General features: G+C 39.1%; 1 protein-coding gene across 2 annotated transcripts in view; it reads left to right on the top strand.

Moving 5' to 3' along the window:
* Positions 1 to 1,387: 1,387 nt before the first annotated feature.
* Positions 1,388 to 25,754, top strand: part of LOC125303828 (NXPE family member 3-like) — a 108,407-nt gene continuing 84,040 nt past the window's right edge. For both annotated transcript variants that reach the window (XR_007195120.1, XM_048257764.1), the window contains exons 1-2: positions 1,388 to 1,696; positions 1,811 to 1,875. Coding sequence is in view for 1 of the 2 variants with exons in the window: in XM_048257764.1 (XP_048113721.1) it covers positions 1,660 to 1,696; positions 1,811 to 1,875 (102 nt within the window). In the remaining variant the exon portion in view is untranslated. The remainder of the gene's footprint in view (positions 1,697 to 1,810; positions 1,876 to 25,754) is intronic.

Raw genomic sequence — 25,754 nt, 5'->3', positions numbered from 1 at the left:
TATACCTTCTTCCTCCATCCTCACATGGTCTTCAACATTGTGGCGCAAAGCTCATCAGCAGTCAGCTACCTCTTCAGGCCTGCAAGGAGGTCTGTGTAGGTCTTGTCATCCTCCATCTGAAACAACAGTAAAATCATACAAATGTAATACATTTATTAATTTAAAAAATAAAATCACGAAACTACAGATGTGTGTGTGTGTGTGCACATACATACACAAGAAGAGGTAGCCTAAACTATTGAAGCATTTTGAGTAACTCAAAAAATATATAGAAGTATGAAAAGTAATTTTATTACACATGGGTTTAGCTACCCTAAATCTGATTGCCTGGCTGGCATTAAGATAAAGACAGATTACATTTCACCTAGTAACTAACTGCTTAAATGCAATAATGACATTTCTGACATAATATGTGATTTCACATCATGTTTTCTATAAAACTACATATTGAGAAGAGTAGAATATCAAGTCATGCCATCTTAGAAAATGTTGAGACAAGCACGTCTGATGTTTGTCATTTAGAAGTTAGCCAGGTAAAACAGTTCACTACAAACTGCCTAGCGAGGTAACAACCCGAGGAGAGGCAATAATGCTAATTAGCACTACATTTCTGACAGAATCCGTGATTTCACATCTTGTTTTTTTACAACTACATATTGAGAGGAGTAAAAATATCGCTCAACTTATTTCATGTAAGAGAACGCAACTTAGAAACGCTGCCCATTGATTTATTCAGCTTTGGTATGCTATACTGACTTGCCAATATAATGCTTACCTAACAAGCAAATTGGTACTAGAAAACAAACTTACTTACAGGTTATATACTAACAGGTTTTAAATGAAACTGTCAAATGAAAATAACTGATATCAAAAGCAAACGAGAATACTGCAAGCAGTTCAGAGTAATGCAGCTAGCTAAAGTTACATGACGATGCACTTAGCCCCCGTTATGCCATAATGTTGACGCTGATGAGAAAGCATATTACTGTCAAATAAGATGATTTTATGACTACAAATTAAGATTAACCATAACTAGAAACGATGTAAAATATATATTACCTCAGTTTATCCAGCTGTGTGGTTTCCAGTCGAGGTAAACTCCAACGAAGTGCAGGTGGCATCTGGCAGTCCATGTTAAAATGTACGACTGAAGTGAAAAGTTTTTTTCACGACTCATCTTCAAGGATCCAAAACATTTCGCGCCATAAACCCCTTAACCAATCATATCAAATTGAAGCTTATGTTGTCAGCATTACGGGGAAGATTTCAGAAATAAAATCAGTCATTGGACAGCTGAGATAATAGATGATTGGTCATCGTTAAAATTTTAACGAAATTAGAACGGTCGGCCTTGTAAGGGTTAAATAAAACGAACGTTCCCGGAACATTCAGCAAACTTTCCATGGGAATCAAAACTTACTCAAAAACTACGTTTTTGTTAGCTGGGTTGACATGACCTTGGTGGATCCACCGGTTGGGGAGGTTTTTGGATATCCTCCTCCTTCACGTTCCGATGGCCTCACTTCCTCCTTCACGTTCCTCCTGGCTTTTTCATGTCTGTCACAGTTTTAGAAGTCCCACAGACATAAGTCATTAAACCAGAAACTGCGAAGAAAACAAAGAGTTTGTACCACAGTTTAAATCAATGAAAGTGATCAAATGGACTCAAGAATCTGCAAATCACGGATTTGCAGGGGTGAGTGTGGTTTGTTCATCCTGCGATAGTCTAGTCTAAAAGTTGTAGGCTATCAGCCTCCTATTCCTAATTTCTATTTTGCATGATGATGAACTGATACCTTCGTTCTTTTAGTTCCCGCTTATCGTCAGATAATATGGTACTGGATTATAATTTTAACATTTGGACTTTTTTTCACGGTAAGTTGAAATTATTTTTATTCTATTTTATTCTTAAAATGCATATTTAGTAGCCTACACATAGCCCTAGGCAGGGGCGTCGCTAGCTATTTAAAACATTCGGGGCTAGAGCCCAGAAGTTAGAGTTCTTTTTTGTTCGGGGGTTTCTCCCCCGAGAGATTTTGAAAATCGTGCTGATGAACATGCAATTTTAACCTACTTTGAGAATGAAAAGGAAGGCCAATCGTAATGACTCACGTCAAGGCATTCTGAATATTTAGACGTTTAAAGACCGTGTAAGGAGAACCAGGCGCGCCTGCAGGTGTACGTCCGTACACACTGTGCGTACCATCAGGCTACTCAACAGCGAGAGAAAATGTCCCTTGTGTGTGTGTGTATTCACACCAAATTGGCCTACCATACCGTCCCAACTATGTACAGTATCCCAGTTTACCATTTTCTATTACGTAAAGTTAGTGTAAACATTATGTTTGAGCAGGAGAGAGAATACGCATGCAGCCACGCAATCGGCTACTTGTTTTCTTTTACTCGGCTATCTATATGGTTATCAGCACACAATGTTGAGCTAATTCACGAACTCAATACTCATCATGGATATCACAAGTTTTAAACAACGAAAACAGAAAGGATGGAGGCAGCAACGCTAGGAGTTATTCCCTTTTACTGTCTATGGTTATTCCAGATGGACAAGAACAAGGTAGGCAATTGGTGTGCTTGTCAGAACGTTAGACTGCACTAAAGCCAGACGTCACGTTACGCTAGAACAAAACTAAAGGTAACTTTAGCCTGTATAGGGCTGTATCAAGTTGTCCAAATGAATTGGTCATTGTAGACGTTGTCGTTGTATTATTGCATGTGGATGTTGTTATGCTATGTAGGCTACTTTTTTGCTGACTGACCAATGCACGGACCTAAAACGGACAAATATTGTTCACGAGTGAATTATTTTTTTTGCGGGGGGATGGGTGTGCGTACCATAGCATTAATTCCTGCAGGCGCCCCTGAGGAGAACGTCTCTTCTGCCAAAGTGCACCACATACAACACCCCAAATATCACATTAAAATAGCCTGTAGAATAAACATCGCCATGCACCTCTGTCGCGCACTTGACAGGTGTGAGCGTTCGTCTCGGGATAAACATTTCGACGTCATCCCTTCAATTAATGGGCTATGGGTGCCTTGAAAGCAATGCATTTGGGTTGTATATCACGAACTTTTGCCCAAAGAAAAGTTCCATTCTGTGAAAATCAAGCCCAACATGCATTGCTTGGAAGCCCCTCAAACGAGGTCAGGTTTATTTACTGCGCATGTGATTCAATAGTAAATCACGATATATTGAAACTGAGCTGATCGAAATGTCCTCCTGGGTTGCGGGAGATGATGACACACTGAAGAGTTTCCACTTCTTGTCCCTGCTCTGCCCTTTTTTTTTCTCTAAATAAACTTCTAATATCCATTTGTCCTTAGACACGTATTTCGCTAAGGCTAGTTAGTAGAAGCACGAAACAGCAATGCGTAATAGCGTAGAGGAGAATTGAAATTGCAACATTTTGCAACAAATGATTCTAAACCTGCCCAGATCACGTCAGATTGTCTTGCGCTGCTGTTAATGCACACAATGGACACAAAACACAAAAGTCTCTTCTACGGGGCTATTTATTTCATTCACGATTAGAGTTTTTGTTGTTGTTGACGGCCCATAGATCCGGGGCTATCCCCAGAGGATCCGGGGCTATAGCCCCGAATGCCCAGGTCTAACGACGCCACTGGCCCTAGGTCATGGCTATCTGAAGCCAATAATTGAGCCATGCACCTGGACGCTTCCTGAATCTATGTTTAGGCTATTATGAATTGATGAACAGATGGAGTGATGTTTATATATATTTGTTCTTACAATATTGTGTAATAGCCTATTATGGCACCTTGATATCAATTTGATGTCAAGATGTTGACCACCATGTCATTACAAGCTATGGCTTATTTGTAGTAAACAGTGGTGGACAGTAACTAAGTAGGCTACATTTACTTGATTACTGTACTTATTATATGCTGATTAGTAGCCTACTTTACTTGAGTATTAATATTTTTGGAAACTTGTGATTTTTACTCAATTACATTTAAAAGGCAAATACTGTACGTTTGACTCCACTACCGTACACTGTCTACTACATAATAAAGTAGGCCTACTCATTACCTTTAAGCACATTTTAACTGTTTCTTTAAATGCAATAATGCAATATTGAACTTCATTTTTTCAGTAGGGCCTCGTTCAATTTCAACTTGGCTGTGGTAATGCTAGTGACAGCAGATTCTTCATCAGAATATCTTCCATGATCATGGTGAATTTGGAATGAAATTAGACAATCACTTGACACTCACCACATAGCTAGATCTTTACGTATAAGGGATAATAGGCCTATGTCATTAATGGGAAAATAAGTCCCGACAAGGCGAACCGGACCCCGACGCGCCAGCGGAATGGTCTTGCTTCGCCCTGAAGGGACTTCTTTTCCCAATAATGACCAGTGTTCTATACATCATCCCTTACATAAATATTGTAGAAAGGAAACTGAAAGTCATAGGGCCAACAAGCGTACTATTCCTACAAAACAACTAGATACTAACAATGTAGAGCAAGAACAACCATGTGGTGACCCAGTGAGTAAAGATTCATTTTGGAATTTAAGAAGACACATTTTGCGGAAACATGAGTGTGAGCAAAGACAAACGTGAGCAAATTGAATATGCTTCATATCAAGTAGGTATTAGTAGTAAATAAAATAGTAATAAAAATAGTAAAACTTGGATGCTAAGCCTGTATTCTCTAAGCAATTAATCACACTGATCCCTTTAGTTTTAAGCTTATGTGTACTTACGTTATTGCCAAGCGTGGTCGTTGTTGAACTATCTGTGTTGCATTATCTTTTAAAATAAATGTCCTATGAGTGAAATTGTATCCCATATTTTAATACTCTCATAACAGCCCTGCCATCGGGCCTGTCTCTGTGTTGCCCTGTTGCTACCCCTTGCCCTTCCAACGAAACAGATGTCTTCAAATCATCGTTTTCCTTGCTTGAAGGCGAACTTAGAGTGATGTTAACCTATTTAAGTTTAACGGCGTGATTGTCGTGAGAGCACGATTCATTGGTGCTTGCATGATCGGCCTTATGTCTACGCACTTGAGGCTACTCAGCTACTAGAGAAAGAATTTCCCCTGTTTGTATGTTCACTCCAAGTTGGCCTACCATAACTTACCAACTCTGCACTGTAGACCCTAACTGGCTATTTATATTTTTCTGTGAAATAAGCAAATGTATTTGTTCAACTTTATGAAGCAGAATTACGCACTAGGCTACTTGGAGCATAACACATTTGACAAAGGACAGATATATGTTATAGTGACAAAATATACTTTCAGTGTTTTATGATGTCTGTCATGGGGAAGTTTTTTTCCCTATGCATTTATTCTAGGCTACTGTCAGTGACTGCCGTGAGAGAAGCGGGTTCTGTGTTTCGTTCATGTCAGTGACTGACGCGAGAGAAGCGGGGTCTGTGTTGCGTTGCGTTAATTTATTTTCAATTGGGCGTGCCGTGTCGTCCACAGCTCAGTTCTGACAAAGCCGAATCATTTAATCCGGCCCTGCCCCCAACAAATCACACCTTCCCACCAGCTGTGACAGCTTAAAGAAGTCAAGAGGACTCCTAACTCACAGACCTATTCACAAACATTTCGCCTGTTTTGAAATCCTATGCGGTTCAAGAGATCATACCGCACATTGTGGCGGGTCTGTTATTTAACCTACTTACTGTAGGGCAGGCCTTCTGTTAAAGAATTTTATATAAAGCCTGCGCTAACAGTAATCCTCCTGCCCCCGAGACCACAGCTGTGGATAGTGTGGAATGCAAGTAATAACAAAATCCAATGTGTGTCTCAATTGTCCCCCGCTGACCACCTCACACATTTCTCTAGATTTTGCAACGACCTTACATGACACAATGCCATAAAATGCCAGTGTTTAGGACACCGAATAATGTTTGTAATGATACCAGTTAGGCCTACGTTCAACAGTAACATAGGCCTAAGTGTAATGAGCTATTCATTGTCGAAGGTGCATGGTGAAGTGAAGTGAAAATCCAATGATATCGACAAACATTTGCCGATATCATTGGATAGGGACTATGCCTACTTGTTTATTTTTTACGTAGCCTACAATGGCCAGTTCAGACAAAGCCGAAATGACTCATTTTGAAATATTTGTATGGTTATATTGCTTGACTTAAATCCCAGAGAGTAGGCTAGGCTACCGCACCCCACAGTGATGGGCCTAGCGGTCTTACGCGTTCAGTGTGGGGTATAAACAAGCTGAGAATTTAGCGGTGTCACGTCTGCCTGTCAGAGACGTGAGGAGCTGAAGCTTGGGATACAGTTACTACAGTAACAGTATTTTATTTTACTTCTTATGGAATATTTTTTTTCACTTTTATAAAGGCTTTGTTTGAATGCTGTTGGAACAAATAGTAGTTGATTATATAGGCAACTTTCCGTTGCAATATTCTGTGTGTTCTGGACTGCAGGTAACTTGTTAAGCCAGTGGTTCTCAAACTTTTTCTTTCATTCCCCACTTTGATCAAGGAGGCATTGACTGATGATAGTGGAGAAAACGTGTTATCCCGAGGCCTTTGCAAGTCAGCATCTCCGACGGTAGTCTACCCTATTAAAAAAGTTTTCGATGTCCCAAACGGAGAGCCATACTTTATTGTTTTAACGATCTCTATGCTACTCACCAAAATGTAGGCATGGGAACATGATGAAGTATCCAACTGCCGTGTGTTAAATTATTGTGATTACGAGCCAGTGGTTTTCAAACATTATGCATGACTCGGACATCTATGCAACAGACTCATATCGTCCTCGCATTCGCAAAATGAGGACATGGGTAGATGACAAATAGCAGAATTCAGACTGTCCATATGTCACACACTTATAAAAAATGGCAATTGTTAAGAATTGATATGGAAATGTTGTAGGTCTGGTAGGTTCAAGTTCTGTCATATTAAATTTATTGGATTTGTATTTCACTTTTGACTTAAAATAATCATCCAAACATAAAAAATGTCATATGGTGTGACTGTCCACCATGTGTGCGAACTTCCTAAAAAGAGTGTATATCCATAAAAAGTATAATTACTTTAAAGTTTTACCATGCATATAAAATAATTGGATGTTTTTTACAACCACAGAAAGTTTTGATGTTTATGCATGCTGTCCAACTAAGTTATAATCAAATATATTTTGTCCATAAAATGGTTGTCATATGGCGTGACACTATATTGTATATTTTGACCGGGCATTCATTTGGACATTATTATTGGGAAGAGGACCCTGCTTAATCAGGAAGTAACAATAGAATGTCAGGAGTAATTGGCATGGTCAAGAGGTGAGTTCTGCTTTTTGGATTTTTATATAAAAAGCTTTGAATTGGACATCATCAATCGTGGCCAGTAGTAATTATCATGAACTATCTGTCAAAATAAGCCCCGCCCCCTGAAATGTCATAAATCACGTCATAACCACGCCTCCTTTTTATGCAAATTAGCCATGTGGTTGTCACCACGTGTTGTTTGTTATTGTTATTGTTTTGTGAGTCATGTGACAGTCATGTGACTGGTGTCAAACCCCTGGGCAGCCATATTGGATGTAAAGTCATGTGACAGTCATGTGTCTGTTGTCAAACAATGCCACGCCCCCCTTGGCATCCATATTGGATGTAGTGTCATGTGACAGACATGTGACTGATGTCAAACCCCTGGGCGGCCATATTGGCCCCAAACCCATATGTGTGTTTTGTGGATAATGGGGGATCAGATAAACTTTGTATGAAATGTATAGGAGTGTTAATAGCTGGAAATAAACTTATAGTATGCTACTAGCATAGCCAATAACCCGTTTAGCATGTTGTTAGTGGTTTTGGTTGAAAAATGTGTTAGCTAGACGCTACGCATTGTGATGTAACCTTTATAACTGAAATCATGGAGGTCTTAGGTGACGAAAATGATAGTCTATGATCCCCCTACTTTGTAGGGGTGGTGTTTTGTCCGGGCATGTCTCTGAGTGTATTGTTTGAGACCCCTGTCATGTGGGGGGTCTGCCTACTACTTACGTACACTAGTGCTGATAACATTGTAAAAGAACTGTATGGTTTGTCAGAGTTTCTGGTTGGTTTTATGTTCGAATCTAAAATGTATTTCACTCGCATATTTATTCTTCTATTTTTATTTTGTAGCGCCATCCCATGATCTAGTTGGTCACTGTGTTATCAGCCTCAAACATCTGGTCTCTTTGTGCGCTGACGAAAACGATTTGGGAGCTTTTCGGGGATCTGAATTAGATGCTGCGACAAGCAGTAAATCTACATCTGGTACAGAACCAGGCCCGGAGTGGGTAATCGGGAGAATCGGGAGAATTCCCGGTGGGCCGCTTCACTTTTGGGCCGGTCGAGGGAAAAATATTGGCATTTGTCACGTTAATCTATCTTCTCTTAAAGTTGGCTACACACGTTCACATTCTATGCCTAACACCGCAGCCTCTGCATGCTTGTTCTCCCTCCCAAGAAGAGTTAATTGGTTGGGTCCATATAGCCCGTCTTTCCTAAAAAGTTTTTCTCAGATACCAACCGGGCCGGACCTACCGTAGTGATAAGCGTCAGGGAGGATGGATGGTAGAAAGAGGCCATGAGGGACTGGAAAGGCCAGGTAAAAAAGACGAAAAGTATTGGAGGGAAATGCTGCCAAAAGTGCCATGCTTCCAATTTTTTTGAAGAGGACAGACATAAGTGGCAACTGGTAAAGAGAGATAGCCATGATTATAACATCGTAATTGGGCTAATAACCTACTGAACGTTGTAGCGTTGTCAACCTATTCGCAAGTAATATAATGAATTAAAATATTAGCATTTTGGTATCATCCAATATGGCTATTCATAGACTTTGCAAATATTATGCAAATATTGATAACAAAACTCAAGCTTGATCTGTGTATGCAGTAGGCTATAGGCCTAAAAACAAAAGTAGCCTGAGCAGCAGATCAGCCAGTCCCCATAATGATGAGCCCAAATGAACTATGACTATAGGGACAAGTAGAAAGGATAATTAACCATATGAATTAGAGTTATTTTATGGAAGAAAGAACTGTATATGACAGCAGTAGGCTACATGATCAACCTATATGGCTTGTTTGCTCAGAAGTGGGTGTAGTAAAGGAGCAAATCACCAAACAACAACATGATAGCTGACCCATGCAGAAAAAAACATGTAAACAATACAGTAGTTCAATATGCCTCTTAGTGGAATTGTGGGATACATTTCAAATGCTTTATTTCTTCCTTCCTGTTTTTTGTTAACTTATCAACCTATCCTTGTGGAATAGTGGAATATTAGCCTATAATAAAAACTACAGGATAGTAAGAGCTGAAATTATGCCTTTTTTTATCCAATTTCCACCACCACTAAAAAAAGGGGGCCGGTCTTGGGCCTGAAACTTCTGGGCTGAAAAGTGCCCCCACTCCGGCCCTGTACAGAACCCTTACCATCTTACGACCATGTCTATTGGAAGGATACTAAGAAGAGACGTTATAGCGATTCTGAAGATCTAGCCATAACTGCGAGGCCTGCTAAGCGTTTTACTGGGGTAACGCGTGTGATACGGGGTAAGTTGATATTTCCCAATAGTTCATTCTTTCCCCTTTTGATAAAACAGCTGTTGTTACGGGTATGTGTATAACTGTGACACCCACTTTGGGGTAGAGTGTTGGTCTAAATCATTACAGGCGACCATTTGGAGATCTCTGTAATTTAATGTCTAGTTGTTTTATTCTCCATACATGTATGCCTTCTAAGTGTAGCATGGTAGCATAATGTGTTTGCGGTCATTTAATTTGCAGAAAACGACGCGCACAATGACTTGATAGGTCTTGGAGACGCATCTATCAACAGGGGGTATACACATTAACTCTAATTGACTGCCTGCCGCCTTAAAGACACCAGAGACTGCCCTATAACTCGTTCACTCCTCTGCAGTTTTGATGACCATAAATAGAAGGCTAACGTTAATGATCTGCTTTACTTGCATCTCTCAACCTGGTGTTGCTAACCTACCTAGGCTATGAAAGTAAGTTAATTAAGGCCTATCTGGTTTACCGACATTTGAGTAGGCTATGCAACCCATTGGCAAACATTTACACCTGGAGATGATGTCCTTTTAGCTCGTGTCATGTTTGCTAGCTTGTGGGCTTAGTTTGTGTAGTGCTACCAAAATCATAAAAATTAATAACATTGCAAGACATTTACCTCTTCTATGATCCAAGAATGATTTATTTCGAGTTTTCTATCGGCTGTAGCGTCAGGGTACAAATAATCAGCCAGACAAATGGCTAAACATGCATTGTTTGAGTCATTAACTGGTGTGAACAGATACATTTTTTTCTTCTTCTTGATAACCTCATCATGAGTCAATTCCTTTAGCTTTTTGTATCCACCACCGCTTCTATCGCTGGCTATAGACACTGTGAGATCCTGACTCTGATCGGTCAAAAGAGCATCGTGTTACTCTGTAACACCTTTTCAATAGCCTCAATCAACCGATCCAGAGCATAGCCATCTTCATGGCTCAATTTAGCATGTACATCGGCAGTAAGACCATCACCCCTTAACACAATGTCTATCACAGCATTCGCACCACCTAATATCCTTGACAAAATCACAATATCATTCAATGTACCGCATTACCGTGTTCTAATGATGTGGCGTGTCAGTATCACGCAAGCCCCTGAAATTCATTGTTCTGTTTAGCATTAAAGAGTTATGGTGACGACGTGGTACAACCGTGTAATCACCAACAACACCTCCATCTCTCACTAAACGTTCTACGGTAGCACTATCTAAATCATAATCATGGTAGCTGTCATGATCAACATTACCGCCACCATGGGGGTGCTCATCAGATCTGTTAGGCATCACCTCTACACTTACTGGGGCTCATCATACCTGAAATAGCTGTAGGAACCCTGTCATGAACAACATCAACACCACTCCCCGCTTGCAATCCGAACTACCAGGTATCGTGATCCACACATACTGGGGGTCATCTTGTAAAACGATTGTACGAACTGGTATATGTGAAATAGCTGTAGGAGCTGGAACGTGCGAGATGTCTACAGGATCTGGAATGTGAGAGATGTCTGTGGAGTTTGCTACATCCACAACATAAGCTACATGCATGTCAGGATTGTCAATGTAGTCATCATCTACTGAACTCTGTCTAGTGATTGTCTGCAGTAAGGTCTCATCTTGTGCATTATCTGAAAGGGTTGGTGTATGTACAACATCAGCTGAATGCATGTCGGAATTGTCATTGTCAATAGAGTCATGTGTTGAAGTCTGACTAGCGGTTGACTGTGGATTATTGGAGACTAAGAGGCTCCTGTTATATGCATCCAAATTCTGTTTCATGCTCTTGATAATAGGGTTGTCAGGGTTAGGATTCTGTAAAACTCTAGCGATTTTCCTTCCAAGCTGACCGGCCAATGTATGTATAGTATTAACACAATCTGTCTGATCATCTCTGGTACGTTTATCAGGCAGTTCAACATCATTGCACCCACTGTCATTTCTATTACGCTTTATTTGGCGGGGCATGGCTACTCACTGATTACTCAACAAATTTAAACTATATTACACATGTATACTACTCTTCCGCAATTATAGCCGTAAAAACAACAACAACAAAGAAAAAATAAACATGAACCTTATAAACAATCTATCTCACCGAGGTTAAACACCATTCAGATCATCAGTAACATTTCATTTCATTTCAGTATGCCATCGATAACAGCCTCAAATTTTTTTATATGATCCCGGCTAATCTTCTGCAGAGTTTCCACAGCCCCAATAAGCAGATCTGCCACTGTGTGACCTATTACATCCGTAGCTCTACGAGCCTCAGATTTGGCATAATTTAGTCTCAGCGCAACACTATCCAATGCTGATTCTACATCTGTGTAATTATAGCGAACTGAGTTTACATCACACACTGCTAAATCTGCAGAGGGCCCAGCCACCCCGCCCCCCCGGTTCAGAAACATTCAACGAATCTGACCTTTCATGTAGTTCACACGGGTCGACAGCCTCCTCAGCCTCCAGTAAAGTCGTGTCAGAAAGGTCGTCAAAATCGAGTTCTGTATAATAATAATAATAATAATAATCTTTATTTATATAGCACTTTTCAAAACAAAGTTACAAAGTGCTGTACAATATCAACATAAATGAAAATGCAAATGAGACATAATAATATAACAATCAAATAATATATACTATTTCAATTAGAACTTAACATAAATTTGAAAAAGGAAAATAAACTTGCATTGAAATAAAACTTACTGAAATAAAACTTGACACTGAAATAAAACTTACTGAAATAAAACTTGACACTGAAATAAAACTTACTGAATAAAACTAAGGAAGGCTTGCTTGTAAAGATGAGTTTTAAGGAGGGATTTAAAAGAGCATACTGACTTGGCTGACCTGATTTCATCAGGCAGGTCATTCCAGAGCCTAGGTGCCCTGACACTAAATGCTCTCTCCCCTTTAGTTTTGAGATTGACTTTAGGAATAGTTAGGAAACCACTACCGGATGATCTTAAAGTACGCTCAGGTGTATAAGGTACTAGGAGATCAGATATGTAGTTGGGAGACAGGCCATGTAGAGCTTTAAAAGTAATCAGAAGAATCTTAAAATCAATTCTAAAGCTTACTGGGAGCCAGTGCAGTGAGGCTAAAACAGGAGTAATGTCTTAGTACTTTGTCTTAGTAAGAAGCCGGGGAGCTGAATTCTGAACAGTTTTAAGTCTCTTTATAGATTTTTGGTTCAGACAAGAAAAAAGACTATTGCAGTAATCCAGGCGTGAAGAAATAAAAGCATGTATAATGGTCTCAGTGTCTTTAAAAGTTAAGATGGAACTAATCTTGGAAATATTTCTGAGGTGATAGAAACAAGACTGTATGAGCTTTGTGATGTGACGTTCAAAGCTTAAATTAAATAAATAATAAATAAATAAATCAAACACCAAGATTCTTTGCAACAGGTTTTACACAGTCTAAAAATTGAAAGGGACCTAAGGATGGTATCATTTGTTTCACTATGTGCTGGGTTCCAATGATGAGGACTTCTGTTTTGTCAGAATTCAACTGGAGGAAATTGTTTGACATCCAGTTTTTTTTATATAGTATCACTCCATAAATCCACACGGTTAATGTCCTTTGATTGAGTATTAACATTAGTTTGATAGTCCTTTGAATGTGTATACCCCTGTTGATAGATCGTCTCCAAGACCTATCAAGTCATTGTGCTTGCGTCGTTTTCTTTCTGCAAATTAAATGACCGCGAAACACATTATGCTACCATGCTACACTTAGAAGGCATACATGTATGGAGAATAAAACAACTAGACATTAAATTACAGAGATCTCCAAATGGTCGCCTGTAATGATTTAGACCAACACTCTACCCCAAAGTGGGTGTCACAGTTATACACATACCCGTAACAACAGCTGTTTTATCAAAAGGGGAAAGAATGAACTATTGGGAAATATCAACTTACCCCGTACACGCTGCAGCGTTACCCAGTAAAACGCTTTAGCAGGCCTCGCAGTTATGGCTAGATCTTCAGAATCGCTATAACGCGTCTCTTCTTAGTATCCTTCCAATAGACATGGTCGTAAGATGGTAAGGGTTCTGTACAGGGCCGGAGTGGGGGCACTTTTCAGCCCAGAAGTTTCAGGCCCAAGACCGGCCCCCTTTTTTTAGTGGTGGTGGAAATTGGATAAAAAAAAGGCATAATTTCAGCTCTTACTATCCTGTAGTTTTTATTATAGGCTAATATTCCACTATTCCACAAGGATAGGTTGATAAGTTAACAAAAACAGGAAGGAAGAAATAAAGCATTTGAAATGTATCCCACAATTCCACTAAGAGGCATATTGAACTACTGTATTGTTTACATGTTTTTTCTGCATGGGTCAGCTATCATGTTGTTGTTTGGTGATTTGCTCCTTTACTACACCCACTTCTGAGCAAACAAGCCATATAGGTTGATCATGTAGCCTACTGCTGTCATATACAGTTCTTTCTTCCATAAAATAACTCTAATTCATATGGTTAATTATCCTTTCTACTTGTCCCTATAGTCATAGTTCATTTCGGGCTCATCATTGCGGGGGGACTGGCTGATCTGCTGCTCAGGCTACTTTTGTTTTTAGGCCTATAGCCTACTGCATACACAGATCAAGCTTGAGTTTTGTTATCAATATTTGCATAATATTTGCAAAGTCTATGAATAGCCATATTGGATGATACCAAAATGCTAATATTTTAATTCATTATATTACTTGCGAATAGGTTGACAACGCTACAACGTTCAGTAGGTTATTAGCCCAATTACGATGTTATAATCATGGCTATCTCTCTTTACCAGTTGCCACTTATGTCTGTCCTCTTCAAAAAAATTGGAAGCATGGCACTTTTGGCAGCATTTCCCTCCAATACTTTTCGTCTTTTTTACCTGGCCTTTCCAGTCCCTCATGGCCTCTTTCTACCATCCATCCTCCCTGACGCTTATCACTACGGTAGGTCCGGCCCGGCTGGTATCTGAGAAAACTTTTTAGGAAAGACGGGCTATATGGACCCAACCAATTAACTCTTCTTGGGAGGGGAGAACAGCGCATGCAGAGGCTGCGGTGTTAGGCATAGAATGTGAACGTGTGTAGCCAACTTTAAGAGAAGATAGATTAACGTGACAAATGCCAATATTTTTCCCTCGACCGCCCAAAAGTGAAGCGCCCACCGGAATTCTCCCGATTCTCCCGATTACCCACTCGGGCCTGGTTCTGTACCAGATGTAGATTTACTGCTTGTCGCAGCATCTAATTCAGATCCCCCGAGCGTCGCTCCCCAAATCGTTTTAGATCAGCACAAAAGACCAGATGTTTCGAGGCTGATAACACAGTGACCAACTAGATCATGGGATGGCGCTACAAAATAAAAATAGAAGAATAAATATGCGAAAGAAATACATTTTTAGATTCGAACATAAAACCAACCAGAAACTCTGACAAACCATACAGTTCTTTTACAATGTTATCAGCACTAGTGTACGTAAGTAGTAGGCAGACCCCCCACATGACAGGGGTCTCAAACAATACACTCAGAGACATGCCCGGACAAAACACCACCCCTACAAAGTAGGGGGATCATAGACTATCATTTTCGTCACCTAAGACCTCCATGATTTCAGTTATAAAGGTTACATCACAATGCGTAGCGTCTAGCTAACACATTTTTCAACCAAAACCACTAACAACATGCTAAACGGGTTATTGGCTATGCTAGTAGCATACTATAAGTTTATTTCCAGCTATTAACACTCCTATACATTTCATACAAAGTTTATCTGATCCCCCATTATCCACAAAACACACATATGGGTTTGGGGCCAATATGGCCGCCCAGGGGTTTGACATCAGTCACATGTCTGTCACATGACACTACATCCAATATGGATGCCAAGGGGGGCGTGGCATTGTTTGACAACAGACACATGACTGTCACATGACTTTACATCCAATATGGCTGCCCAGGGGTTTGACACCAGTCACATGACTGTCACATGACTCACAAAACAATAACAATAACAAACAACACGTGGTGACAACCACATGGCTAATTTGCATAAAAAGGAGGCGTGGTTATGACATGATTTATGACATTTCAGGGGGCGGGGCTTATTTTGACAGATAGTTCATGATAATTACTACTGTGGCCAAATTTTAGTGTCTTATGGTGTGACATCATTTGCCTAAAAAGTAGCTATTTTCCACAAATATTCTTCATGAATTCTTAAAAAGCACTGCTGCCATGTGGTCAGTTGCATGCTAAATAAAATAATAGTTAGCTGTATTTAACTGTCTAGAAAATTAGCTTAACTGTCAAAATGTCATATAGTGTGACGCTGCATCATATGGTGTGACAGCTTTTTTCAAGTCACACTATATGACATTTCTGTCACACCCTATGACCAAATTGCATTTTTACATAAAAGTTCTTGTAAAAACATGTTTTAAATTCAGATATTATATGTTTTTTGTTAAATCTGTGATAATTGGGTAAAAAAATGTATCTGTACAATTCATATTTCTCATACTTTTTTCTTTTATGTTACCATGCCATGTAAGTTTAAAAAATAAATACTAAACTTTCATCTATTTTGCTGTTACACGCATACACCATTCATACAGTGACTTCAAAATTCATTGTTAATGATTTTATTGTCATTAAAAACCCTGTTTTGTTCTGACACATGGTGGAGTGGTGCAGTTCATCATATGGCGTGACACCATGTCATTTGGTGTGACATTAAATAATGTCACAAAAAAGACTTTATAATTGAAAAATCATTAAAACATCAATAGCACACAAAGGAAATGGTATCTGCAAGAACCTCAAGAATTTTGAGTGAGTTCTTACAAGAAATATTAGAATTAAGCTAAAATATCTGGTTACACTTAGGAGCATTCTCCACCTTGACAAAATAACTTGTTAAATTTTAGGTTTTTCTTCTAAATATTCACAAGGAAATGTTGCATATCAAAGCAAACGTGATTAAAATGTACAGTGACATAATTTAAAGTAGAAAAAAGTATCTAATTTTCATTTTATTTCAAATTATTTTCACGTCACACCATATGACAATTTTAGGCACTAACATGACAAATTGACATATAAATATATATTTCACTTTTTTTTTTGAATTTTTTTTTTATATTAGTCAAGTTTAGAGATACAGCAACACATATAAACACTTTTTAGGGATGATATTTGAAGTTTTTTTAAATTCCTTTTTTCAGGCTTATTTGTCATCCACCCGACAGGTGTACCTCCAGTTATGCACGGTTTTAGTCAAGTCATTTAAATGTGCTGGTGAAACAGTTGTGTACTCTGGGCACAGTTCTTCCAGAGCTTCGTGCCAAGTAATAAGCGTTGAGTCGAGATGTTTGTGTGAATGAAACGAAGCGTATAGGCCATAGTGTGACATGCGTAAACCAATGGTGTAGAGATGACGCCACAGGGTTTTATTTAAGAGAGCCTACGTTTGTATGTAGGCAATTTATATTCACAATCCTTAGGCCTATAAACGGTATTTTATTTGTATTGGTTGTTTAGAGTAAAAAAAAATCGGTCGGTCTTAATGCAAATTTTCAACCGGCAAAAAAATAAATATTTGGGTCGGTTCTAAATTGACAGGGTCAGTCGGGTTACGGCAAACGAAAATATTTTTAAGGATGGCCTGGTGTTTTTTTGCGCGTCTGCAGAAGTCAGCCAAATATGAATGTAATTCTGCAGCATAAAGCAGATGTATTTGTTTATTGTACAGAAAAATAAAAATGACATGTCAAGCAGTCAATTGACTACATTGCAGTCAAGAAGTAGGGCAAATTAATTCTACTAAACCAAAACGTGGTCTAAGCCTCTATTAAGTAGCCTGTTAAAAAACGTCGCCAGATAGTATTAAATCGGCAACATTGTTTTCTGCAGAAGCCTACCCAAGGCTACAGATGAATTCTGAACAGTCATTTCTCTACTGGCTCAATTATCACGCCACTGTTTTGATTTGCGTAGCTGCGTTACCCCCAACACTGACAATAATGTAGACAGCAAATTTCGATTTTCGTTACCACCGTGTAGTCAAGCCTTAAGACATATCCAAGTAGCCTAAATCGAGGTAATGTTTAATTATGCATGATTTATTTTGTTATTGAATTAAGAGGGCTGGGATTACTCTCGGCAAGTCTCCTGCTTTTTCAGTAGGGGCGGCAGGCAGAGCGATGTACAGTGGCAGAGCGACGCACAGTGGCTGAAAGTGGTACTAAAGCTTCACGCAGCTTCACGCCTCGTAATGCGCGACTGAAGTGGTCATTTGAAAGCGATGCCCGGTGTACATAAATATGTATGGTCAAAACCTATTGCTGTGTCTCGTAGGCCTACTCTTACTCAGAGGTGAAAAGAAGAGATAGGATGCGAACTCCGGCCGAGCGTGCAGTGCGCTGCCGTTAAGCCACAGAGTTGAAAAAAATTACCCAGAAATTCGTCCAAGCTATATACTTTAACAAAAATAATGACTCATATTGGTCGGCTTAAGTTAACTGTTTTATATGCTTGCAATAGGTTTAGGTTTTTGCTGATGGCAATGACAATGCCAGCATTAATCATTCGGTTTAAACTAGAAAAATGACGACATACAGTGGGCATTACTTCAAATTGGCCAGCTTCCCTCACACGACTTTAATTTGTATTTTTCCAGTGACGCTGCAACAACCCAAACAACCGGCAGAAGGCTCTTGTGAGCAGGGTGTCTCGTAAAAAGAAATGGAGCCTAGAAAACCCTACACAGACTTCAGACTTTAGCAGACTGGTTTAGAAATAATTTAATAGCAGAAATATGCCTGCCCTGCCCTAATAAAGAAATATTTGGTTAACTGCGACTGAATCCCGTTTGCAGCTGTAGAAGAAACATTCCGGTTTTCTCTGAGTGCAACGATGATAGACAGACATCATTTGGACAAAATATAGAGCATATTAACCTCCATTGCTCAGCCAAATGCCTTCCTGTTACGTCCTGTTACAGGCGATAAACGATTTTTGATGGTCACAAGTTTACTTCATTAGCGGTTTATTTTTTTTGATTATTAAAAAGTGTTTTTCATTTAAAGGTTTGACTTCATGCTTATTCAGTAGAGCATTTAGTGCTCTCCCCAATCCCAGACGTTCACATTGCATGTTTGTTTGTAATGGATGCAACCGCAAGATAGGCTACGCGCTTCACCATAATGGCAATGAGATGTTAACAGACATGAACCAAGACATGTAGCCCAGCAGCACTCTATCTAAAATAACACATACTTGAAGTACCATTCATGATATGTTGTCAAATATTAAAGTTGTGGGAAGTTTACATAATTTAAGCTGTAGGATGTTTAATTCGTCCCCCATGCTGTTTCATTTGTCCCAGCCAGGAGGGACGAATGAAACAAAACACACGTTCGACTTCTCCTAAAATAACTCTTGAACAGTTTTGTTCAGAGCTATACAAGCAACTGTATTTGACAAAGGACAGATGTATGTTGCTAGTGACAAAATATTAACTTTCAGTGTTGTACGATGTCTTTGTAAATTACGTTTAATTAAAAAGTGTTTCATTCGTCCCGGTTCTCCCCTATGCTCTGGCTCATAGGCGCCGATACCGTGGGTGCTCGAGCGCACCCACGGACAATATCGAGCACCCACGTGTGCCAGCTTACAGTCCCGGCTAAATATACATTAATTTAAAATCAAACATCGCAGTTGATGTTAAATTTAGCATCTCTCATAATGTGATTGGCTATGTTGCTGTCATCAAAAGAATGAGAAGAAATAAGGGCGATGATGTCATTAAAAACATGACGAGGTATAGTGCTGCAGAGATATCAACCTGAACTAGACTGCATTTCCGGCGGGAACTGCGAAAGTGTGCTTGCCCTGGTTCGGTCACCAACATGAGCAGACAGTGGCATACGCTATGCTGAACCTGGCTTGATCCAGGCATTCTAACAGTGCCTTTCAGTGTTGGAGCAGTGGCAATACCTCAAAAGCTCTATTCAACTATTGCCTTTATGGGGTGAATGCGGTTAATTGGATTTTACCTGTGGCCTGCCTTCGAATTTAGCTTCTATGACTAAAATCAAATCAATAAAATAAAACAACAGCAGTGATTGGCTGCAAAAATAAATAATGTCACGCGTCTTGCACCTCTCAAACTGGGCTATCAGGTAACGTAGAGAAAAATTTGAAATTATGAAATATGACTAAGGCATTAAAATGCTGCTTGTTTGTCAGGATACTTTTTCACTGATTTACTTTAAAAATATGAGCTATGAGTGTGAATGTTATATATTCCATCCCCTAATTCTGTTTTACTGGTTTATTTGACAAATAATCTATATGGATTTGCTCTATAAAGACCTTATGTCTTTTTGGGATTGTTTTGAGAGCCTATTGATGTATCTCAGAATAAAGGAATGTCCACAACATTAGTGATGTTTTTTTTGTGTGTGTGAATGTATTTTACTTAACTCATTGAATGTAGCTGGATACTCATGAACGCATGTCTCTAATAGCCACAATAGGAGTAATTTTAGCAACACCGTATTTTGTGTGGTCCATAACGACCCAGTGGATCATGAAAATGTGCCAAAATTCACATTCCTTGCTTGTTGTTGGTACATTAATCCCAGATTGCCACTTATCTGAGATGTAAGGGTTCAGTATAGGTTTAAGGTCTGGGGCAGGGATTTGACATTCTGTGACTTCTTCATTGAGGGCTTGCTTAGCAGCACTGTCCGCTTTCTCATTTCCCCTCAGACCAACATGGCCTGGGACCCAGCAAAAAACTACACTCAAGTTCTGGTTCTTTAGACGTTCTAGTTGATCAAGCTCAGCTTTGGTTGTACTTTTTGCGTGACATTAAAGCCTACTGGAAAGATTTTTAATATCAATTTAATTGAATGCAATTTACTTTTACAATGAAATGAAATTAATTTATCCCTCTCACCCATAGTTTTCTATTTATTTACAAATGTACATAGGCCTACTGTAATTACATTTATACATAATTATTCTACTGATCTTTATACTATTCATCCTGCACATAGACTTATTCTTACTACTCTTATAATGTTGTTTCTGCACTGCAATGACACTGTTTCCACACTGCACATAGCTGTATGTTATGTACATATCTGTTATATATTTGTCATATTGAATATCCACATTTATTCTGTTTTATTATAATCTGTTAATACACTGCATATATTTATATTATTATTTCTACTATTATAATGTTACTACTACATCTACATAAATTATTCTACTTATTGTATGAGATGACTGCTAATACACTGCACATATTTATATTTAATTCATATTACTCTAAACCACCTTCTGTAAATCAACTGTATACTACTGTCTACATTGCACTATATTTCTTATATTTCTTGACCTGTCTCTGTATATTTCATCACCTTTCTATACTTTGCATCACATTGAATGCATACTGTACATGAATCACAGCTAAGATCTTTGGTTGCTATGAAGGCCAGTCGTTCTAAATGGATGGTTGCTATGGCCAAAGGCCAGTTCTATCTCTGCCATTGTCAAGCGGACATATCCTAACCTTATCTTATTTGAAGCATCTCTATTTTACTTAGCCTACTTCCATACAGCGGGGTCCCATTAAGAAGTGGCCACTTCATTCACACTTACCGTGATCCACGCAGCAACATTATTAAATGAATCTGTCACCATATGCCTATGCCAACGTTTGCGAGGAGGAGAATATATTTTAATTTGATTCACAATTAAACGTTACATTTAATGTACATGTTGACAATGAGTAGGCTAGTTTTGGTTGTTGTTGGTGGGGTTACTGCATCCCTTAGTTATGCCTACAATGCAAAATTGTTCCCTCGCGATTGTTAGCTCCTGCAGACGCATTTCAAAACATCGGACGTGAAATGCCACCACAAAAAATTGTTCGGTCTTAGTGAGTTAGGAGTCTTCGCGACTTCTTTTAAGCTGTCACAGACTCAGGCGCTACTTTTAGGGCTAAAATGCTTCCTGAATTACTCTTAGTAAAAAAAAAATAGGAGTCCTAAAGTTACGAGTACAAACATCTCATATCAAATGACCATGGCATCACGCTAAGCAACATAAATCCCATACAGCAACATCTCCACACAAGAAATGAATAATGTTAAATCTCTGCTTAGCATGCTTCTCCGCTTAGCATTCTAATAACAGCAGGGGCACATTTATGTTGACCACTACCATATGACTCATTATATCTGTAACTGTATAAAACACTTACTTTCATAAAGGACGCACACCATCCAGCACATACTGTACACATGGAAACTGATATTTTAGGCACTTGGCCACAAACTCAAAACGTGTCTCTCTGAAGCTCTGTTCTAGAATCTTTGCTCTGTTGTTCCCAGAGTTGCTAGGCAACAACAAATAAACGAAATGACAGTCTTTGCTACCAATGGTATCAAAAGTGTAATGAAAGGGATTACTTAATGGATGTGTGTGGTTTGCAATTAGAATAAACAAGAAATAACCAATAATTTCCCATGATAAATTACATATTTGCACCTTCCTTACTTATGAAGCTCATTAATGCCACCGTATTTAGTAAAATGTAATACAACATTGCCACCTAGCGTTCAGATGTATTTAACATTAACGTGACATTGCTTGCTTATTCTTTCGTTTACTCCATGCTTTTAGGAAAACAATCTTTTTGTCATAGTTCCCTCTTCAATGAGCGATTACCAGCTCGTTTTTGTAACAGAGATAGCTGTTTATTGTCCCTAGGTTTACAGAAACACCTATTCATATACGTAGCCTATGGAGTGCTGCCGACCACTGTTCATTACGGCCCAGAATGCCTTGCATGTCTTTACAACAAAACAACACAGTAAAACCTAAATGCCTGTAAACATATGCATTTGCATACTTGTAACATTTTTAATAATACTCTCCCATCATGATATTTAACAATAATGAAAATTTTAATTTGAATACCATCAATGTGAAAACAACTGTACTACGTCAGCAATAAATAGCTAATGTTCTCCTTACCATTTCAGTTTGTAAGTCCATACTATCCCATGGCAGAGTAAGGATTTCATGATTGGGCAAGGTTGCCCGGAGACATTGTGCATACTCGGAAGGCATTGTTATAGATGTACCAGTACAACTGCAAATGTAGAAGGTGATAGTTACCAAATACGGGTGGGTGGTGTGCCAAATGCTTTTTTTTTTTTGCTTATGCACCCTCACATTAGAGTCCCGAGTTCAAATACAAAATTTGAACATATTATCAATATGTGACAGTGTTCCTGAGATATGGACGACTTCCTGTTTCGGAGCTTCGCCGCCGATTTCGTTTGGCTATGACGGGCAAACGCTTTCGAAAATCAAAAATTCTTCTAGTAACTTTTGTGAGGCTTGGTCCAATGATAATGTACGTCAAGTTTCGTGGCGTTCGGACCAAATTTGTGACCTGTGAAAATTCGTTTCGCTTTCTATTCAATCCAATATGGCGGACGAACGACACGCCCACTTGACGTCATCTTCTCGAGCAAGTTACACCAGTACTGCCCGGACGTTTTAAAGTTGGAACGGTGTCTCTGTCTCAAAGGGCCTAGGCACAGGAGGTGGAAAACAATTAGGGAGACGGGAATAATAATAATATTAAATATAACCGCAAGCGGTGATTTACGGGGTCCGAGCAAAACGAACATGAGGTAGCATAGCTTTTTAGTTTTACATATGCTTTGATTGTTTGGGCCCAATTGTTCAAAAGAAACGTGATTGGATTTCGGTTATCGGATTTCAGTTACCGGATTGGATCAAATCTTGAAAATGGGTTGTTCAAAGGGAAACAAGGATCCTGAAATTGGATTAGATCACATCTATTCTTGGTTTTGATCTGGATAAAACCTTCACTTTGTGTTGTTCAAAACTTTTGAGTTGGATTGGAATAAATTTGATGCAATTGGATTACCCTGTGCTGTAACATTATAGTGTGCTAACCTCCACAACCTAATAGTATTCTAACAATACCCTATTCTAGTGTGCTAACCTCCACAACCCAACAGTATTCTAACAGTAGTATTCTAGTGCGCTAATCTCCACAACTCAATAGTATTCTAACAATACTCTATTCTACAGGACTATGCATTTGTCATGGATAAGATGAAGGGTCTGATAATGGAAGGCAGTGTTTCCCACAGAATGGAATTGTATTTGTGGTGGTAGGTGAAGGGGGGTGGGGGTGGGTTCTGTGTTGGAGTCAATAAGATGAATAGCCTATAATTATGCAGTTATACTTGCCACGACAAGTCCTGACAAGTAGCTGTAACGTTATAGTGTGCTAACCTCCACAACCCAACAGTATTCTATTCTAGTATGCTAACCTCCACAACCCAACTGAAGGAACTATAGGGGGCGATGTGGGTCGAGGTAGAGTGAGTGTGTGGCGAGCAGGCAGAGCCTCGGTCAGAAGGCTCAATGGTATGGAGTGATGACACGGAGATGGCAGGTTTTGGTGCAACACAAGTGAACTTTATTTGAGTTTCAATTCATCTGTTCTTTTGTTCTTTACTTGTATGTGTGCTGCATCAAAGAGGAAACAAACAGAAAATGGAGTAATCAGTGAAATGGGGTAAATCAGTACAGATCCCAACTCGCAAACAAACGAATTGACATTTGAACAATAAACTGAAATCATATGGCTACATAAGGTACAACTAAACAACACTTGACATCCCAAGTCAACCAACATCACCTAATCATCTCTCACATGGGACTCCAACACACCAAACCAACAAACAAAGACCTTAACTTTACACATGATGGCAGAGCTACTCTACAAACTGATACACATCACAAAAGTCATAGTGAGGGTCATTAAAGTGATGACTTACGTTAACTCAAAGACGCACACAGAGCAGGACACACTGGAGTGCTGGGTTGAGATGAACAAAAGAGTGAACTGAGGGCGAGCAAACAATTTATCCTGGTCTGAGCCCCTGCTCCGGAGCTACAGGGTTTCCCAGCAGGTAAACTGGGTGTGGTTAGGTCAGAGCCAAACAATCCTGCAATTTCTTCCACAGCAAAGATTTGGAAAAGATTTTTGAAAGACTACAGTCTCAGACCCTCTCACATCTAAAGACAAGTAGTAGAGTTTTAAGTCACAGACTATGATTTGCAATGACTAGGGATCTTGCAGGGTCACTATTTACAAGACTGCAACACGATTCCTTTAAATTATTACCCATTGTGCAATAGATAAACAGGAACTGAAAATGATAGCCTACTAAACTCAAAGTTGTATTTTCGTGTTTCTGCAGCATTGTTTCATGCGTGACATCCTTAACCGATATAGAGTTGTTCTGTCAAGTGGAAGAGCCGACTAAATATGTATAAGAAATGACAAATATTATAAGAATAACAAATAATTATAGGCTACAGCTGTGTCGGAGTAAATAAGATAAACAGCCTATAATTATACAGTTATACTTGCCTTGCACTACAAGTTCATATTGACAAGTAGCTGTAATGTTATAGTGTGCTAACCTCCAGAACCTAACAGCATTCTATTCTAGTATGCTAACCTCCACAACCCAAAAGCATTCGAACACTAATGCTTCAAGTGGGATTTGAACTCTCAACCTAAGGATCAACAGTACAAGGCATTAACTCACTGAGCCACTGTCAATACTACATGTTAGCCAGTCACATTCACATGGTGAAAATGTGTATTGGTAAACACACAACAAGAAAAACTCCAAGCATACATTTTTACAATAAAATGAAGGGCTTTCCTAAAAGAGTACACCTGAAAACTTGTTGAAATTCTGGGGCAATTAGACACTTGTAGAGAAGAACACTAATGGATGAAATATAAATATGATAGACTTAATGATGAAGGAAAAATAGTAAACAAAGAAGTTCCCCTAAATGTCAGAGTGTCTCAGCATTCTGATTCTTGGCAACTAATGACTGTGTATGTTGATTGCCTGATGTCATTCAGGTGCTGTTCAATGGTGTGAATCTTCAATAACCAATAGTATTTGAGCTAGAGCCTAAAGCACTAGCGGAGTTTTGAACTCTCAACCTAACAAACACCAGCACTAGGCATTATCCCACTGGACCACTGACAATCTTA

The sequence above is a fragment of the Alosa alosa genome, chromosome 1 (assembly GCF_017589495.1).
Source record: "Alosa alosa isolate M-15738 ecotype Scorff River chromosome 1, AALO_Geno_1.1, whole genome shotgun sequence".
Taxonomy (NCBI): Eukaryota; Metazoa; Chordata; class Actinopteri; order Clupeiformes; family Clupeidae; genus Alosa; species Alosa alosa.
This window is presented reverse-complemented; position numbering and strand designations above follow the sequence as displayed.